The sequence below is a fragment of the Coregonus lavaretus genome (assembly GCF_964263955.1).
Source record: "Coregonus lavaretus genome assembly, chromosome: 37".
Taxonomy (NCBI): domain Eukaryota; kingdom Metazoa; phylum Chordata; class Actinopteri; order Salmoniformes; family Salmonidae; genus Coregonus; species Coregonus lavaretus.
Window position 1 is genome coordinate 31,323,484 of NC_140024.1, and position 20,574 is coordinate 31,344,057.

General features: G+C 42.4%; 1 protein-coding gene across 2 annotated transcripts in view; it reads right to left on the reverse strand.

Moving 5' to 3' along the window:
* Nucleotides 1–5,438: 5,438 nt before the first annotated feature.
* LOC311111612 (GRAM domain-containing protein 2A-like) overlaps nt 5,439–20,574 on the reverse strand; it is a 33,465-nt gene continuing 18,329 nt past the window's right edge. Inside the window, exons 7-12 of one of the 2 annotated variants that reach the window (XM_084154381.1) lie at nt 19,714–19,785; nt 19,094–19,156; nt 17,246–17,423; nt 6,277–6,370; nt 5,885–5,989; nt 5,439–5,582 (exon numbers count right to left, since the gene is read on the reverse strand). In XM_084154381.1, coding sequence (XP_084010507.1) covers nt 5,579–5,582; nt 5,885–5,989; nt 6,277–6,370; nt 17,246–17,423; nt 19,094–19,156; nt 19,714–19,785 — 516 coding nt within the window. In that variant the 3' untranslated portion in view covers nt 5,439–5,578. Of the gene's footprint in view, nt 5,583–5,879; nt 5,990–6,276; nt 6,371–17,245; nt 17,424–19,093; nt 19,157–19,713; nt 19,786–20,574 lie in introns of both variants that reach the window. The other variant, XM_084154380.1, reaches the window with a different exon arrangement.

Here is a 20,574-nt window from a genome sequence, read left to right on the forward strand (position 1 = left end):
GAACCCTGTCTTATATGTCATAGTAAAGCCTGGATACAGATGGGAACCCTGTCTTATATGTCATAGTAAAGCCTGGATACAGATGGAACCCTGTCTTATATGTCATAGTAAAGCCTGGATACAGATGGGAACCCTGTCTTATATGTCATAGTAAAGCCTGCATACAGATGGAACCCTGTCTTATATGTCATAGTAAAGCCTGGATACAGATGGGAACCCTGTCTTATATGTCATAGTAAAGCCTGGATAGAGATGGAACCCTGTCTTATATGTCATAGTGAAGCCTGGATACAGATGGAACCCTGTCTTATATGTCATAGTAAAGCCTGCATACAGATGGAACCCTGTCTTATATGTCATAGTAAAGCCTGGATACAGATGGGAACCCTGTCTTATATGTCATAGTAAAGCCTGGATACAGATGGAACCCTGTCTTATATGTCATAGTAAAGCCTGGATACAGATGGGAACCCTGTCTTATATGTCATAGTAAAGCCTGCATACAGATGGAACCCTGTCTTATACAGTGGGGCAAAAAAGTATTTAGTCAGCCACCAATTGTGCAAGTTCTCCCACTTAAAAAGATGAGAGAGGCCTGTAATTTTCATCATAGGTACACGTCAACTATGACAGACAAAATGAGATTTTTTTTCTCCAGAAAATCACATTGTAGGATTTTTAATGAATTTATTTGCAAATTATGGTGGAAAATAAGTATTTGGTCAATAACAAAAGTTTCTCAATACTTTGCTATATACCCTTTGTTGGCAATGACACAGGTCAAACGTTTTCTGTAAGTCTTCACAAGGTTTTCACACACTGTTGCTGGTATTTTGGCCCATTCCTCCATGCAGATCTCCTCTAGAGCAGTGATGTTTTGGGGCTGTCGCTGGGCAACACAGACTTTCAACTCCCTCCAACGATTTTCTATGGGGTTGAGATATGGAGACTGGCTAGGCCACTCCAGGACCTTGAAATGCTTCTTACAAAGCCACTCCTTCGTTGCCCGGGCAGTGTGTTTGGGATCATTGTCATGCTGAAAGACCCAGCCACGTTTCATCTTCAATGCCCTTGCTGATGGAAGGAGGTTTTCACTCAAAATCTCACGATACATGGCCCCATTCATTATTTCCTTTACACGGATCAGTCGTCCTGGTCCCTTTGCAGAAAAACAGCCCCAAAGCATGATGTTTCCACCCCCATGCTTCACAGTAGGTATGGTGTTCTTTGGATGCAACTCAGCATTCTTTGTCCTCCAAACACGACGAATTGAGTTTTTACCAAAAAGTTCTATTTTGGTTTCATCTGACCATATTACATTCTCCCAATCCTCTTCTGGATCATCCAAATGCACTCTAGCAAACTTCAGACGGGCCTGGACATGTATTGGCTTAAGTAGGGGGACACATCTGGCACTGCAGGATTTGCGTCCCTGGCGGCGTAGTGTGTTACTGATGGTAGGCTTTGTTACTTTGGTCCCAGCTCTCTGCAGGTCATTCACTAGGTCCCCCCGTGTGGTTCTGGGATTTTTGCTCACCGTTCTTGTGATCATTTTGATCGGGGCCCGTCCAATAGTCTTATCTATCAATCACAATGCCCAGAAGACGCAGATCCTCCAGACGCCCTGTCCGAAGGCGCCGCCGCCCCAGGGTGTCCCGACGTCGCAGGAGAGGAGGCCGCAGGAGGCGTTAGACAGACAGGGTAACCTACCTGACCTAACCGCCCCCTCCCGGTTCTCCATCCCGACCCCTGGTAGTGTAGAGGTGTTAAAGTCTGCTTAAATAAAAGATGGGCTTTTAACTAAAACTGTTACAACTTTGACTTTATATTATTAGATGATGTTTTTTAGGCTATAAGAGTTTTAGTCAGTAGAGTTAATAATATATATTTGATAATAGTAGCCTAATATATTAGGGATAGATACAATTAAAACATTGAATAATTGTATCTGTCCCTAACAAATAAATACATTAAAACAATATATTTATTGAAAACATCGACACATTCAATCATCAACCGTCAAGACAGATGATGCATTCACCATTATGGTTTAGTTTGCGCTCATTTGCAGCATATACCTACAGTCATTTCTTGATCCAAACGTTTCCTATAGCTATAACATCGCACAACATTGACAGACAACTAAGGAACATAATAAACACGGGAATATAAATCATTAGACACGGGAAGATAGGCTTTTAGTTGAAAAGTATAACGTTTATAGGATAATTTCAAGATCGAACCATTCTAAACGGTAAATTATCTAGGCTGTATTATAATACCGTAAGCCTCTCAGCTGCGGGAGGGTCTACTACAATTTTGCGCCGATTTTCTTCATTTTAGGATCAAAAGAAGCGCGTGGTCCTCCACTTTATAAACCACTGTGTTTTGTATTTTGGTTTATTTTCCAGTTTTTTTGTGTTTGGAATGGCACGGCTTCTATGGGAGATTAAGATGGCATAATGCAAATGATGTAAGCGTTTGTAGGCCAATTTTGAATCTGTAGAATGACTATATTAATCATAATGCTAATTGACTGGACATTCCAAATTACCATGGCAATTATGCATCACAATAGTAGTTACATTTCTATGGTGAAGGCTAAGAACATGTGAAGGGCCTTAAAGAAGTAGGGACAGTACCTTTTTTAGTGTGCCAGGTTGCACACAGACTTTTATGGTCACACAAGGTGCCACAGGTGGATTCCAAATGAGTAGCCTAACAATTATTTACACGGCCCCAGTAGCGTTTGGAAACAAACATTTTTTCTGTACTAAATCAATATGAAAACATAGTGTGACAGTGAGCAGTGACCAAAATAACAATAGATTGGAATTGGCATAAATAAATAGTATTTCTATGGTTGTAGTCCTCAAAGATTAAATTGCATTGAATCAAATTAGATGCAACGCGGGAACATTTCCTTTAAATGTCCGTTTGAACGTCTAAAACTAGATATAAAGTATGTAGAAATTATAATGGACATACCTTTTCAAATGACTGGCCCGCAAATTGCTTTTAATGAGCAAATCGTTCGGAGAAAGAAAATCTGTGCCGCCCTCCGCTGAATTTTGAAATCCCGATGTGGCCCTTGAGCCAAAATGATTGCTCACCACTGGTACAATATAACCCATGGGGCAAAGGGGAAATTTGGAAAATAGAAAGAGTTGGGTTTCAGGTCTGTGCTTCCATCTTGTGATCAGAAAAGGAACTGCAGCTTTTTCCAGGCAGACATTTTGTGCTGTTGTCTCTTTATTGCTCTGCATCATACTTTATACCGTAAACAATAAACATTTTTATTCCTAAAGCCCTTTTGAGGGAACCTCAAATAAATACATGGTTTTACCCGTTTTAAAGATAATTTTATTTTACCAGGTAAATTGACTGAGAACACATTCTCATTTAAATCAAATTAAATTGTATTTGTCACATGCGCAGAATACTTACAAGCCCTTAACCAACAATGCAGTTTTAGAAAATAGAGTTAAGAAAATATTTACTAAATAAACTAAAGTAAAAAATATAAAAAAAGTAACACAATAAAATAACAATAATGAGGCTATATACAGGGGGTACCGGTACCGAGTCAATGTGCGGGGGTATAGGTTAGTCGAGGTAATTTGAACATGTAGGTAGGGGTAAAGTGACTACGCATAGATAATAGCAACGACCTGGGGAATAGTTACAGGGGAGAAGAAGTGGGATGAATGAGTCTATTGAAAGCTGGGGATGATTAGGTGGCCATGATGGTATGAGGGCCAGACTGGGAATTTAGCCAGGACAATGGGGTTAACACCCCTACTCTTGTGATAAGTGCCGTGGGATCTTTAGTGACCACAGAGAGTCAGGACACCGGTTTAACATCCCATCCGAAAGACAGCGCCATAAACAGGGCAATGTCCCCAATCACTGCCCTGGGGCATCGGGATATTTCATTTTAGACCAGAGGAAAGAGTGCCTCCTACTGGCCCTCCAACACCACTTCCATCAGCATCTGGTCTCCCATCCAGGGACCGACCAGGACCAACCCTGTTTACTTTCAGAGGAAAGTCAGCAGCGGGATGCAGGGTGGTATTCTGCTGACCCCTAAAAGAGGTGGACATATAACAGACCTCTTGGTTCATGCGTCGGTGAAGACAGGTGACTTTTCCAAAAAGGTGACACCATCTCAGGATCAAAATGGCTGTTTATTAGAAACCGTCACAGTTATGTTGTACAGTGTTAGTCTTGTAATGGGTTGTTCAGAGGTGCTAAAGAGTTATTCTGTTCTCAGAGTGTTTACAGGGACAGGTTGTTCTTTCACCATTGAGAAGACCAGTGACCACTATTACATAGTTGCAGCTGTGTCTAGACCCAAAACAGACCAGATGATACATACTAAGTTATGGTAGTAAAGTATACCTTACATACTGAAGCTCTGATGTTTCCTCAACAATATTACTGGAATACTCAAAGTGGGGTGTTTGTTCCTAATGCTACACATCTGTTCAGACATTCTGAGTAAAAGGACTAGAACTTTTTTGCTAGTTTTCTTCCTGGCTGAAATGCAGATTAAACTTTTAAGCAAGAAAAATATCATATTTTTCAATTCAGTTAAGTTCTTGATTGTTTACTCATTCAGACGACTGTTTTCAGTATTTAGATACAAGACTGATCACTCACTGTGACACATTGTGTCTGGCTAAAGGTAGCTTACAATACAAAGCTGACAACTGACATTTGTACGAATTAAAACAAAAGACAAGATGTTATACTAAACAATATTTTTCTGACATCAAAGATTACCATCCTACCCACTCTGGTAAACATACCTGTGGTGTCATGGTAACACAAACAGAGTTAAAGGACAACATTTCAACATTTAAAAAGTCAGTCTAGGCTGGATACTTTGCATAATTGTATTGCACTATTTATCAGGAATAACATGCCTGTTAGAATGGCAACATATGAAGACCTCATTGATGATGATGAACATTTGAAACAGTGGACCGATCCTCAAAAGTTCATATGGGCAATCTTTTAACATTCTGTAAAACCAACGATATTGGCTTCTTCCACTGTCAGTGTGTTAATGCATCCAAATCCTTTCCTTGAAAGTACCATATAGATTGCCAAAAGTTGAATGGTTTTGACTTTTCTCTAAAGTCCTGTAGTTGGTTCATTCCTGGTTGAGTTGACAGGAGGGAAAAAACCCAGTTGACTCCAATGTTGGCGAACATGGCCAGAAATCTTCAATAAAAACCATCAGACCAATCCGCTTGTTGCTTTTGAATCCCTCCACCAATCAGAATCCTTCCTAGTCCTGACTCCCAGCAATTCCCACCAATAATCCTGGGCTTTTCAGTCCATCCACAATTGGTTTGAGTGTAGTTTGCTGGCTCTTCAATCGGCCTGCCCATTTTATCTTTCACCTGCCATTGTGGGGGGGGTGGGGGGGGTTGCCCTCTTCTAGTCTACAGTGTATTAAAATCATGATAAATAAATAGTCTGTTTGCATAGTCTGGAGGTGGTCACAGAGAGGAATGTGTCCGTAAAGGGAGCCAGTCAAGTGGTATTGGATCACAGTGCAGAGCAGCAGTTACCTGGGAAGAAGAGACCAAAGACAACATAATTGTCAGTAAAATAGCTTTCCCTCCAAAAATGTGACATTTGAATAACAGTTATGAACAGGATTTTCTGAGGGTGAAATCCTAATTTAATAAACGTGACAGTTTATTATTATTATTATTATTATTATTATTATTATTATTATTATTACTATTACTATTATTATTATTATTATTATTATTATTAGTAGTAGTAGTAGTATAAAACTGAATTACAAAACAGTTACGTCAAAAGTTACACACACACTTGGCTGAAGTTAAGACTGGCCCCACCTCACCTCTCTCGGAGGGGCAGTGTTGGGTTGTTGAGGAAGGACAGCTGGTGCTCCAGGCTGCAGACACGGAAGGCCAGGTAACATGAAGACAGGATGAGGAGGATGATTCTGAAGTGATGGACAATACGTTTTGACATTAGGATGTACCAACTGGGTGTGTACACTAGGTAGCAGTATAACTGGATTTCTGTGATCATATGTTTAAAAATACTCAATTAGGCCGTGTTCGGATATTATTTCAAAGAAAAGATTCGGACAAAAATTTTTGATCATAATGCTGCCAATGAATGTATATTTATCCGGCAACATAATGTAAAGATACTTATCATTATTATGGTCCTAATGATATGATTGTTGCTGCGAGGAAGCTGGTTGAGGGGCACAGCAATAGTTACAGTATGATGAAGAACTTGAGAAGCTGATATTCCATCGGGCCCAGCTCTGGTACAGGCTCTGTTAGAAGGATCTTCTCTGTCTCAAGGCTCCGGTCTACAACACACACACACACACACACACACACACACACACACACACACACACACACACACATTAATATATCCATCTAACAGACTATGTAGTAGATAGTGTATTGTTGCTTACAGATGCCATCAAATATATTGTGGTAAGTTGCAGGTGCCTACGGGGTAAAATGAGCCATTCAACCAGTTTTGAAAAGAAAGAAAAACAGAACATTCTGCTCCATTGCACTTCATTGTAAAGTGCAAGGATGCCAATATATATTTGACCACATCTGTCTGTACAAAGGTATTGAATGTATGCAAGTGGGTCAAAGTTTTTATTTGATCAATCTACACTCATGTTTTCCAACTCTTATGCAACCCCAGACAGTTACGTCATAGTAAACACATCTTAAACAAATATTAAATATGTAAAAAGTCCACTATGACAATATGCACCCATATGCATAAGGGGAAAGGCAGAATGTCCTATATCAGGGATCATCAACTACATTCAGCTGCAGGATGATTATTTCTTGAGCGGATGGTCAGGGGGCCGGAAAATAATTACAAATAATTTGTAGACTGCAAAAGGCCCAAACAGATATAATATTTGACTAAAACATAATCATTTTAAACCTTGCTTAAACCTTTGTATAATAAATATCTCTATAATGCGTGGGAATACTTTGAAACAGATTTCCCAAATTCAAATCACTTGGAGCTGATTCGCTGGTGTTTCTACAGTCGTTTATGTCTCTCCCCTGTCTTATGCCTGCATACAGATGGGAACCCTGTCTTATATGTCATAGTAAAGCCTGGATAGAGATGGAACCCTGTCTTATATGTCATAGTAAAGCCTGGATACAGATGGGAACCCTGTCTTATATGTCATAGTAAAGCCTGGATACAGATGGGAACCCTGTCTTATATGTCATAGTAAAGCCTGGATAGAGATGGAACCCTGTCTTATATGTCATAGTGAAGCCTGGATACAGATGGAACCCTGTCTTATATGTCATAGTAAAGCCTGCATACAGATGGAACCCTGTCTTATATGTCATAGTAAAGCCTGGATACAGATGGGAACCCTGTCTTATATGTCATAGTAAAGCCTGGATACAGATGGAACCCTGTCTTATATGTCATAGTAAAGCCTGGATACAGATGGGAACCCTGTCTTATATGTCATAGTAAAGCCTGCATACAGATGGAACCCTGTCTTATATGTCATAGTAAAGCCTGGATACAGATGGGAACCCTGTCTTATATGTCATAGTAAAGCCTGGATAGAGATGGAACCCTGTCTTATATGTCATAGTGAAGCCTGGATACAGATGGAACCCTGTCTTATATGTCATAGTAAAGCCTGCATACAGATGGAACCCTGTCTTATATGTCATAGTAAAGCCTGGATACAGATGGGAACCCTGTCTTATATGTCATAGTAAAGCCTGGATACAGATGGAACCCTGTCTTATATGTCATAGTAAAGCCTGGATACAGATGGGAACCCTGTCTTATATGTCATAGTAAAGCCTGCATACAGATGGAACCCTGTCTTATACAGTGGGGCAAAAAAGTATTTAGTCAGCCACCAATTGTGCAAGTTCTCCCACTTAAAAAGATGAGAGAGGCCTGTAATTTTCATCATAGGTACACGTCAACTATGACAGACAAAATGAGATTTTTTTTCTCCAGAAAATCACATTGTAGGATTTTTAATGAATTTATTTGCAAATTATGGTGGAAAATAAGTATTTGGTCAATAACAAAAGTTTCTCAATACTTTGCTATATACCCTTTGTTGGCAATGACACAGGTCAAACGTTTTCTGTAAGTCTTCACAAGGTTTTCACACACTGTTGCTGGTATTTTGGCCCATTCCTCCATGCAGATCTCCTCTAGAGCAGTGATGTTTTGGGGCTGTCGCTGGGCAACACAGACTTTCAACTCCCTCCAACGATTTTCTATGGGGTTGAGATATGGAGACTGGCTAGGCCACTCCAGGACCTTGAAATGCTTCTTACAAAGCCACTCCTTCGTTGCCCGGGCAGTGTGTTTGGGATCATTGTCATGCTGAAAGACCCAGCCACGTTTCATCTTCAATGCCCTTGCTGATGGAAGGAGGTTTTCACTCAAAATCTCACGATACATGGCCCCATTCATTATTTCCTTTACACGGATCAGTCGTCCTGGTCCCTTTGCAGAAAAACAGCCCCAAAGCATGATGTTTCCACCCCCATGCTTCACAGTAGGTATGGTGTTCTTTGGATGCAACTCAGCATTCTTTGTCCTCCAAACACGACGAATTGAGTTTTTACCAAAAAGTTCTATTTTGGTTTCATCTGACCATATTACATTCTCCCAATCCTCTTCTGGATCATCCAAATGCACTCTAGCAAACTTCAGACGGGCCTGGACATGTATTGGCTTAAGTAGGGGGACACATCTGGCACTGCAGGATTTGCGTCCCTGGCGGCGTAGTGTGTTACTGATGGTAGGCTTTGTTACTTTGGTCCCAGCTCTCTGCAGGTCATTCACTAGGTCCCCCCGTGTGGTTCTGGGATTTTTGCTCACCGTTCTTGTGATCATTTTGACCCCACGGGGTGAGATCTTGCGTGGAGCCCCAGATCGAGGGAGATTATCAGTGGTCTTGGATGTCTTCCATTTCCTAATAATTGCTCCCACAGTTGATTTCTTCAAACCAAGCTGCTTACCTATTGCAGATTCAGTCTTCCCAGCCTGGTGCAGGTCTACAATTTTGTTTCTGGTGTCCTTTGACAGCTCTTTGGTCTTGGCCATAGTGGAGTTTGGAGTGTGACTGTTTGAGGTTGTGGACAGGTGTCTTTTATACTGATAACAAGTTCAAACAGGTGCCATTAATACAGGTAACGAGTGGAGGACAGAGGAGCCACTTAAAGAAGAAGTTATAGGTCTGTGAGAGCCAGAAATCTTGCTTGTTTGTAGGTGACCAAATACTTATTTTCCACCATAATTTGCAAATAAATTCATAAAAAATCCTACAATGTGATTTTCTGGATTTTTTTTCTCAATTTGTCTGTCATAGTTGACTTGCACCTATGATGAACATTACAGGCCTCTCTCATCTTTTTAAGTGGGAGAACTTGCACAATTGGTGGCTGACTAAATACTTTTTTTCCCCACTGTATGTCATAGTAAAGCCTGGATACAGATGGGAACCCTGTCTTATATGTCATAGTAAAGCCTGCATACAGATGGAACCCTGTCTTATCTGTCATAGTAAAGCCTGCATACAGATGGAACCCTGTCTTATATGTCATAGTAAAGCCTGCATACAGATGGAACCCTGTCTTATATGTCATAGTAAAGCCTGCATACAGATGGAACCCTGTCTTATATGTCATAGTAAAGCCTGGATACAGATGGAACCCTGTCTTATATGTCATAGTAAAGCCTGGATACAGATGGAACCCTGTCTTATATGTCATAGTAAAGCCTGCATACAGATGGAACCCTGTCTTATATGTCATAGTAAAGCCTGCATACAGATGGAACCCTGTCTTATATGTCATAGTAAAGCCTGCATACAGATGGAACCCTGTCTTATATGTCATAGTAAAGCCTGCATACAGATGGAACCCTGTCTTATATGTCATAGTAAAGCCTGCATACAGATGGAACCCTGTCTTATATGTCATAGTAAAGCCTGCATACAGATGGAACCCTGTCTTATGTCATAGTAAAGCCTGCATACAGATGGAACCCTGTCTTATATGTCATAGTAAAGCCTGCATATAGATGGAACCCTGTCTTATATGTCATAGTAAAGCCTGGATACAGATGGAACCCTGTCTTATATGTCATAGTAAAGCCTGGATACAGATGGAACCCTGTCTTATATGTCATAGTGAAGCCTGCATACAGATGGAACCCTGTCTTATATGTCATAGTAAAGCCTGCATACAGATGTCACAATTATGAGACAATAATAGTGTTATGTACTGTATACATCACTGGGCAGTTTCTTCTAGATCATATAATGTAGCAAGTAGTAGGGTACAGTAGTAGGGTACAGTAGTAGGGTACAGTAATAGGGTACAGTAGTAGGGTACAGTAGTAGGGTACAGTAGTACAGTAGTAGGGTACAGTAGTAGGGTACAGTGGTACAGTAGTAGGGTACAGTGGTACAGTAGTAGGGTACAGTAGTAGGGTACAGTGGTACAGTAGTAGGGTACAGTGGCACAGTAGTAGGGTACAGTAGTAGGGTACAGTAGTACAGTAGTAGGGTACAGTAGTAGGGTACAGTAGTAGGGTACAGTGGCACAGTAGTAGGGTACAGTAGTAGGGTACAGTGGCACAGTAGTAGGGTACAGTAGTAGGGTACAGTGGCACAGTAGTAGGGTACAGTGGCACAGTAGTAGGGTACAGTAGAAGGGTACAGTGGTACAGTAGTAGGGTACAGTGGTACAGTAGTAGGGTACAGTAGTAGGGTACAGTGGTACAGTAGTAGGGTACAGTGGCACAGTAGTAGGGTACAGTAGTAGGGTACAGTAGTACAGTAGTAGGGTACAGTAGTAGGGTACAGTGGCACAGTAGTAGGGTACAGTAGTAGGGTACAGTGGCACAGTAGTAGGGTACAGTAGTAGGGTACAGTGGCACAGTAGTAGGGTACAGTAGTACAGTAGTAGGGTACAGTAGTACAGTAGTAGGGTACAGTAGTAGGGTACAGTAGTAGGGTACAGTAGTAAAGTAGTAGGGTACAGTAGTACAGTAGTAGGGTACAGTAGTATAGTAGTAGGGTACAGTAGTAGGGTACAGTAGTACAGTAGTAGGGTACAGTAGTACAGTAGTAGGGTACAGTAGTAGGGTACAGTAGTACAGTACAGTAGTAGGGTACATTGGTACAGTAGTAGGGTACAGTGGTACAGTAGTAGGGTACAGTAGTAAAGTAGTAGGCTATAGTAGTACAGTAGTAGGGTACAGTAGTACAGTAGTAGGGTACAGTAGTAGGGTACAGTAGTAGGGTACAGTGGTACAGTAGTACCCTGTCTTATATGTCATAGTAAAGCCTGCATACAGATGGAACCCTGTCTTATATGTCATAGTAAAGCCTGCATAAAGATGGAACCCTGTCTTATATGTCATAGTAAAGCCTGCATACAGATGGAACCCTGTCTTATATGTCATAGTAAAGCCTGCATACAGATGGAACCCTGTCTTATATGTCATAGTAAAGCCTGCATACAGATGGAACCCTGTCTTATATGTCATAGTAAAGCCTGCATACAGATGGAACCCTGTCTTATATGTCATAGTAAAGCCTGCATACAGATGGAACCCTGTCTTATATGTCATAGTAAAGCCTGCATACAGATGGAACCCTGTCTTATATGTCATAGTAAAGCCTGCATACAGATGGAACCCTGTCTTATATGTCATAGTAAAGCCTGCATACAGATGGAACCCTGTCTTATGTCATAGTAAAGCCTGCATACAGATGGAACCCTGTCTTATATGTCATAGTAAAGCCTGCATATAGATGGAACCCTGTCTTATATGTCATAGTAAAGCCTGGATACAGATGGAACCCTGTCTTATATGTCATAGTAAAGCCTGGATACAGATGGAACCCTGTCTTATATGTCATAGTGAAGCCTGCATACAGATGGAACCCTGTCTTATATGTCATAGTAAAGCCTGCATACAGATGTCACAATTATGAGACAATAATAGTGTTATGTACTGTATACATCACTGGGCAGTTTCTTCTAGATCATATAATGTAGCAAGTAGTAGGGTACAGTAGTAGGGTACAGTAGTAGGGTACAGTAATAGGGTACAGTAGTAGGGTACAGTAGTAGGGTACAGTAGTACAGTAGTAGGGTACAGTAGTAGGGTACAGTGGTACAGTAGTAGGGTACAGTGGTACAGTAGTAGGGTACAGTAGTAGGGTACAGTGGTACAGTAGTAGGGTACAGTGGCACAGTAGTAGGGTACAGTAGTAGGGTACAGTAGTACAGTAGTAGGGTACAGTAGTAGGGTACAGTAGTAGGGTACAGTGGCACAGTAGTAGGGTACAGTAGTAGGGTACAGTGGCACAGTAGTAGGGTACAGTAGTAGGGTACAGTGGCACAGTAGTAGGGTACAGTGGCACAGTAGTAGGGTACAGTAGTAGGGTACAGTGGTACAGTAGTAGGGTACAGTGGTACAGTAGTAGGGTACAGTAGTAGGGTACAGTGGTACAGTAGTAGGGTACAGTGGCACAGTAGTAGGGTACAGTAGTAGGGTACAGTAGTACAGTAGTAGGGTACAGTAGTAGGGTACAGTGGCACAGTAGTAGGGTACAGTAGTAGGGTACAGTGGCACAGTAGTAGGGTACAGTAGTAGGGTACAGTGGCACAGTAGTAGGGTACAGTAGTACAGTAGTAGGGTACAGTAGTACAGTAGTAGGGTACAGTAGTAGGGTACAGTAGTAGGGTACAGTAGTAGGGTAGAGTGGTACAGTAGTAGGGTACAGTAGTAAAGTAGTAGGGTACAGTAGTACAGTAGTAGGGTACAGTAGTATAGTAGTAGGGTACAGTAGTAGGGTACAGTAGTACAGTAGTAGGGTACAGTAGTACAGTAGTAGGGTACAGTAGTAGGGTACAGTAGTACAGTACAGTAGTAGGGTACATTGGTACAGTAGTAGGGTACAGTGGTACAGTAGTATAGTAGTAGGGTACAGTAGTAGGGTACAGTAGTACAGTAGTAGGGTACAGTAGTACAGTAGTAGGGTACAGTAGTAGGGTACAGTAGTAGGGTACAGTGGTACAGTAGTACCCTGTCTTATATGTCATAGTAAAGCCTGCATACAGATGGAACCCTGTCTTATATGTCATAGTAAAGCCTGCATACAGATGGAACCCTGTCTTATATGTCATAGTAAAGCCTGCATACAGATGGAACCCTGTCTTATATGTCATAGTAAAGCCTGCATACAGATGGAACCCTGTCTTATATGTCATAGTAAAGCCTGCATACAGATGGAACCCTGTCTTATATGTCATAGTAAAGCCTGCATACAGATGGAACCCTGTCTTATATGTCATAGTAAAGCCTGCATACAGATGGAACCCTGTCTTATATGTCATAGTAAAGCCTGCATACAGATGGAACCCTGTCTTATATGTCATAGTAAAGCCTGGATACAGATGGAACCCTGTCTTATATGTCATAGTAAAGCCTGGATACAGATGGAACCCTGTCTTATATGTCATAGTGAAGCCTGCATACAGATGGAACCCTGTCTTATATGTCATAGTAAAGCCTGCATACAGATGTCACAATTATGAGACAATAATAGTGTTATGTACTGTATACATCACTGGGCAGTTTCTTCTAGATCATATAATGTAGCAAGTAGTAGGGTACAGTAGTAGGGTACAGTAGTAGGGTACAGTAATAGGGTACAGTAGTAGGGTACAGTAGTAGGGTACAGTAGTACAGTAGTAGGGTACAGTAGTAGGGTACAGTTGTACAGTAGTAGGGTACAGTGGTACAGTAGTAGGGTACAGTAGTAGGGTACAGTGGTACAGTAGTAGGGTACAGTGGCACAGTAGTAGGGTACAGTAGTAGGGTACAGTAGTACAGTAGTAGGGTACAGTAGTAGGGTACAGTAGTAGGGTACAGTGGCACAGTAGTAGGGTACAGTAGTAGGGTACAGTGGCACAGTAGTAGAGTACAGTGGCACAGTAGTAGGGTACAGTAGTAGGGTACAGTGGTACAGTAGTAGGGTACAGTGGTACAGTAGTAGGGTACAGTAGTAGGGTACAGTGGTACAGTAGTAGGGTACAGTGGCACAGTAGTAGGGTACAGTAGTAGGGTACAGTAGTACAGTAGTAGGGTACAGTAGTAGGGTACAGTAGTACAGTAGTAGGGTACAGTGGCACAGTAGTAGGGTACAGTAGTAGGGTACAGTGGCACAGTAGTAGGGTACAGTAGTAGGGTACAGTGGCACAGTAGTAGGGTACAGTAGTACAGTAGTAGGGTACAGTAGTACAGTAGTAGGGTACAGTAGTAGGGTACAGTAGTAGGGTACAGTGGTACAGTAGTAGGGTACAGTAGTAAAGTAGTAGGGTACAGTAGTACAGTAGTAGGGTACAGTAGTATAGTAGTAGGGTACAGTAGTAGGGTACAGTAGTACAGTAGTAGGGTACAGTAGTACAGTAGTAGGGTACAGTAGTAGGGTACAGTAGTACAGTACAGTAGTAGGGTACATTGGTACAGTAGTAGGGTACAGTGGTACAGTAGTAGGGTATAGTAGTACAGTAGTAGGGTACAGTAGTAAAGTAGTAGGGTATAGTAGTACAGTAGTAGGGTACAGTAGTACAGTAGTAGTGTACAGTAGTAGGGTACAGTAGTAGGGTACAGTGGTACAGTAGTAGGGTACAGTGGTACAGTAGTAGGATACAGTGGTACAGTAGTAGGGTACAGTAGTACAGTAGTAGGGTACAGTAGTAGGGTACAGTAGTACAGTAGTAGGGTACAGTAGTAGGGTACAGTGGTACAGTAGTAGGGTACAGTGGTACAGTAGTAGGGTACAGTGGTACAGTAGTAGGGTACAGTAGTAGGGTACAGTGGTACAGTAGTATAGTACAGTAGTACAGTAGAAGGGTACAGTAGTACAGCAGTAGGGTGCAGTAGTAGTATACAGTAGTAAAGTAGTAGGGTACAGTAGTAGGGTACAGTAGCACAGTAGCAGGGTACAGTAGTACAGTAGCAGGGTACAGTAGTACAGCAGTAGGGTGCAGTAGTAGTATACAGTAGTAAAGTAGTAGGGTACAGTAGTACAGTAGCAGGGTACAGTAGTACAGTAGCAGGGTACAGTAGTACAGTAGCAGGGTACAGTAGTACAGTAGCAGGGTACAGTAGTACAGTAGCAGGGTGCAGTAGTAGGGTGCAGTAGTAGCGTACAGTAGTAGGGTGCAGTAGTACAGTAGTAGGTTATAGTAGTAGGGTACAGTAGTACAGTAGTAGGGTACAGTAGTACAGTAGTAGGGTACAGTAGTAAAAGTAGTAGGGTGCAGTAGTACAGTAGTATCTACAGTAGTACAGTAGTAGGGTGCAGTAGTACGGTAGTAGGGTACAGTAGTAGGGTGCAGTAGCACAGTAGTAGGGTACAGTAGAACAGTAGGGTACAGTAGGGTACAGTAGTAGGGTACAGTAGTACAGTAGTAGGATACAGTAGTAGGGTGCAGTATCACAGTAGTAGGGTACAGTAGTAGGGTGCAGTAGCACAGTAGTAGGGTACAGTAGTAAAGTAGTAGGGTGCAGTAGTAGGGTACAGTAGTACAGTAGTAGGGTACAGTAGTAGGCACAGTAGTAGGATACAGTAGTAGGGTACAGTAGTAGGGTACAGTAGTACAGTAGTAAAGTAGTAGGGTGCAGTAGTAGGGTGTAGTAGTACAGTAGTAGGGTATAGTAGTAGGGTACAGTAGTACAGTAGTAGGGTACAGTGGTACAGTAGTAGGGTAGAGTAGTAGGGTACAGTAATAGGGTACAGAAGCACAGTAGTAGGGTACAGTAGTAGGGTACAGTAGTAGGGTACAGTAGTACAGTAGTAGGGTAGAGTAGTAGGGTACAGTAATAGGGTACAGAAGCACAGTAGTAGGGTACAGTAGTATAGTAGTAGGGTACAGTAGTACAGTAGTAGGGTACAGTAGTAGGGTAGAGTAGTAGGGTACAGTAATAGGGTACAGAAGCACAGTAGTAGGGTACAGTAGCACAGTAGTAGGGTACAGTAGTACAGTAGCAGGGTACAGTAGTACAGTAGTAGGGTGCAGTAGTAGGTTATAGTAGTAGGGTACAGTAGTACAGTAGTAGGGTACAGTAGTAAAAGTAGTAGGGTGCAGTAGTAGGGTACAGTAGTACAGTAGTAGGGTACAGTAGTAAAAGTAGTAGGGTACAGTAGTAGGGTGCAGTAGCACAGTAGTAGGGTACAGTAGTAGGGTACAGTAGTTTAGTAGGGTACAGTAGTAGGGTACAGTAGTACAGTAGTAGGGTACAGTAGTAGAGTAGCAGGGTGCAGTAATAAAGTAGTAGGGTACAGTAGAACATTAGGGTACAGTAGTAGGGTACAGTAGTACAGTAGTAGGGTACAGTAGTAGGGTGCAGTAGTACAGTAGTAGGGTATAGTAGTAGGGTACAGTAGTACAGTAGTAGGGTACAGTAGTAAAAGTAGTAGGGTACAGTAGTAAAAGTAGTAGGGTACAGTAGTACAGTAGTAGGGTACAGTAGTAGGGTGCAGTAGCACAGTAGTAGGGTACAGTAGTAGGGTACAGTAGTATAGTAGGGTACAGTAGTAGTATACAGTAGTAAAGTAGTAGGGTGCAGTATTACAGTAGTAGGGTGCAGTATTACAGTAGTAGGGTATTGTAGTAGGGTACAGTAATGGGACACAGCAAGTCCCTACATGCTAAAATTTCCATTTGGTGCTTAATCCTGTATTGCAAACACAACTCTCCCTTCCCAGTTCCCCTCCTAAACATAATCAAGTATTTGAAAATTCTGCAAACGTGATGGCCCAGCCCCAGCCCGCTAACATCAATGGATAACTCTGGCCAGGAGTCGATAAAGCTGAACACCTCCAATCACTTAATGCACCAGAACAAAACGGCACGCTCACCTCATGTGGCATAGCCTCAATAGACATGGCTGATGTTGCACTATGATATTATGCTATTCATGAGAAATGCTGTGTTCGCCATTGTATCTGTCAGTTTGTCATCCTTTGTGAAATTAAATACACAAAAAACAGGTTGTCCCTAGCCTGGTCCCAGATCTGCTTGTGTCGTCTTGCCAAACCCGTACGGTCCTTCTCATGCGAAACAAGAATTGTCTGTAATACAGCATAAACCGATGGGGGTCCAGGCTAGGTTCTCACCTTCCAGAGGCTGGTCTGTCTGGAAGGAGGAGTCCACTGCAGTCAGGCTACCCGTGGAGCTACCCAGGAGGTCTGGGAGGGACGAGGACACGGACACCACCGAGGGTTTTCTCCTCCACTTCAGCACCGGAGGATACTCATCCGCCACCGGGAACTCATCCGCCACCGGGTACTCATCCTGGAGGGAGAGAGAGGAGGAATTATTGATCTGAAAGAACTAAATCTTCAGGAAAGAAAGTGTTCCACTCTCTCGATGCTGCACAGTTTATCTATATATCTACATCCATGATCAATCTATAACATATGAATTAGACAATAATACATATTACACCCCATTACATACAGATGTTATGAAAGTCAACCATCATACAAGATGGCTGTATCGTGTGTGCCCACTCAGGAGAATACTCATTGAGACAGTAAGAGTCAGATGACAATGGACCAGATATTGATTACTTCCATTTCTTTCCCAGGAAGTCATTGATAAGGTCATTGTTGAAGGTCACAGAGCGGCATGGCCATGGCAGACTTGGGTCATCATGTCAACATGTCTTATAGGTTATGACCCAGACATTACGCCAAACATGTCTTATAGGTTATGCCAAGGACATTACCCCAATTATAGAGATTCTGAAACTATCGTTCTCTTTTGAAATACTCAAGTTCCTGGGTTATGGGGCGGCCGGCAGCCTGGCGGGTTGTGGTGTTGGGCAAGTAACCGAAAGGTTGCTGGATCGAATCCTCGAGCTGACAAGGTAAAAATCAGTCGTTCTGCTCCTGAGCAAGGCAGTTAACCCACTGTTCCCCGGGTGCCAAAGATGTGGATGTCGATTAAGGCAGCCCACCGCACCTCTCTGATTGAGGGGTTGGGTTAAATGCGGAAGAAACATTTCAGTTGAATGCATTCAGTTGTACAACTGACTAGTTATCCCCCTTTCATAAGACATTAATTAAGACAATACCTAAGACATTAAGTAACTCCGGAAATCAAGTAGCAACATTGATAGGGGTGGGGGCCACCAAAAATCTGAACTCATCATGAGGGGCAGCAGTTGCTCCCCACTGACATAATACATAACATTAATAGACAGGTACAGCTGAAGGACATAGCTCCATAACAGGACATAATACATAACATTAATAGACAGGTACAGCTGAAGGACATAGCTCCATAACAGGACATAATACATAACATTAATAGACAGGTACAGCTGAAGGACATAGCTCCATAACAGGACATAATACATAACATTAATAGACAGGTACAGAACTACACACAGTTAAAATAACAATACACACGTTCATATTCTTATGCCTTAGCAATCCATGCAACCTGTACTCATAACAAAGGCTACACTGCAGTCATCCATTTTGTTACAGTTGCTTACTGTTACAATTGGAAATCCTGATCCTAATCTTGCAGAACCAGTTGTTCTGTAAACACTAGCGAGAACCTCACAGCATTAGGAACCACCCAGGTCCTTGATTCTCCCGTTTGACCTCAATACTATTCAGAATAATAATGTGATTCATGTTGTACTTGTGTTCAGTCTAGCTGGCCAATGTTCTAACCCATAAGAGACAACGATCAGTCTGAAGTTGGACAATGTTCTAACCCATAAGAGACAATGATCAGTCTGAAGTTGGACAATGTTCTAACCCATAAGAGACAACGATCAGTCTGAAGTTGGACAATGTTCTAACCCATAAGAGACAACGATCAGTCTGAAGTTGGACAATGTTCTAACCCATAAGAGACAACGATCAGTCTGAAGTTGGACAATGTTCTAACCCATAAGAGACAACGATCAGTCTGGAGTGAGGAGCCAGAGTCCTAAGCTTACTTACCAGAGATAAGGTGTGGGGCACCTCCATGTAGTGTTTCAAGCTCAGACTCTTCTTCCCATTGACCTGGAGAGGGAACGATGAGATGTGGGAAATATTCAGTACGCAAACTTTGAAGACCAATAGACCTGTTAATGTGGGAGTGAGCTGGTTCAGTAGTAGATGTGTGTGTGTGGGATGTTGTATTAGGTGTGTGTGGGATGTTGTATTAGGTGTGTGTGGGATGTTGTATTAGGTGTGTGTGGGATGTTGTATTAGGTGTGTGTGGGATGTTGTATTTGGTGTGTGTGGGATGTTGTATTAGGTGTGTGTGGGATGTTGTATTAGGTGTGTGTGGGATGTTGTATTAGGTGTGTGTGGGATGTTGTATTAGGTGTGTGTGTGTGTGTGTGTGTGTGTGTGTGTGTGTGTGTGTGTGTGTGTGTGTGTGTGTGTGTGTGTGTGTGTGTGTGTGTGTGTGTGTGTGTGTGTGTGTGTGTGTGTGTGTTCTCTAACCCGGAGGTGTGTAGCAGTAGCCAGTGTTAGGTGTGTGTGTGGGGTGTTGTGGAAGCCAGTGTGTGTGTTCTCTGACCTGGAGGTGTGTGTGTGGGGTGTTGTGGAAGCCAGTGTGTGTGTTCTCTGACCTGGAGGTGTGTGCAGATCCTCCGGAGCACGTCATACACACTGTCCCTGGACAGCAGAGACACAAAGACATACTGCAGGGCGGAGGGGGGAGGAAGGAGAGAGGAAGGAGAGAGGGAGAGAGGGGGAGAGAGGGGGAGAGAGAGAGAGAGAGGGGGGGGGGGGAGAGAGAGAGAGAGAGAGCGAGAGAGAGAGAGAGAGAGGGGGAGGGGGAGAGAGAGAGAGAGAGAGAGAGAGGGGGAGAGAGAGAGAGTGTTAGCTAACTCAAATGAGAATGAAAGCATACACACGCACGTCTGCTCACACTCATGCACATACAGGGTAGGAGAGTAAAACCATTGTCAGGAACATTTATATGATCCATTAGACATCATCTCATTACCAGGAATGCAATTTTCTCTAAATATAGTTACTGTGAACAGTAACTAAATCTACCATGGATTGTATTTGACAGATTAAGGCATAATCTAGTACACTGACAGAGGATATTTCAATAGTGATATTACATTCCTCTTACATGGTGCCTGTACTGTACCTCTACTAAAACACCCCTCTTTCAAAAATCATTTTCAACGAGAGAGTATGAGTCCTTAAATCACCTACTAGTTCCACAAAATATCATAAAACAGCAGCTGCTCTTCCTGGGGTCCAGCAAAATTAAGGCAGTTATACAATTTTAAAAACATTACAATACATTCAGAACATTAAGATGACAGAGTAATAATTAACCCTTTCCAGACGTTTGCTCCAACGTAAAGGAGCAGGCTGCAGGTGAACCGTTCTATCTCCCACACACTGGAGAGGAACCAAGAAGGGACACTACCTAAATAGACTGCAACCTCGACACCTTTTCAGTGTTACCG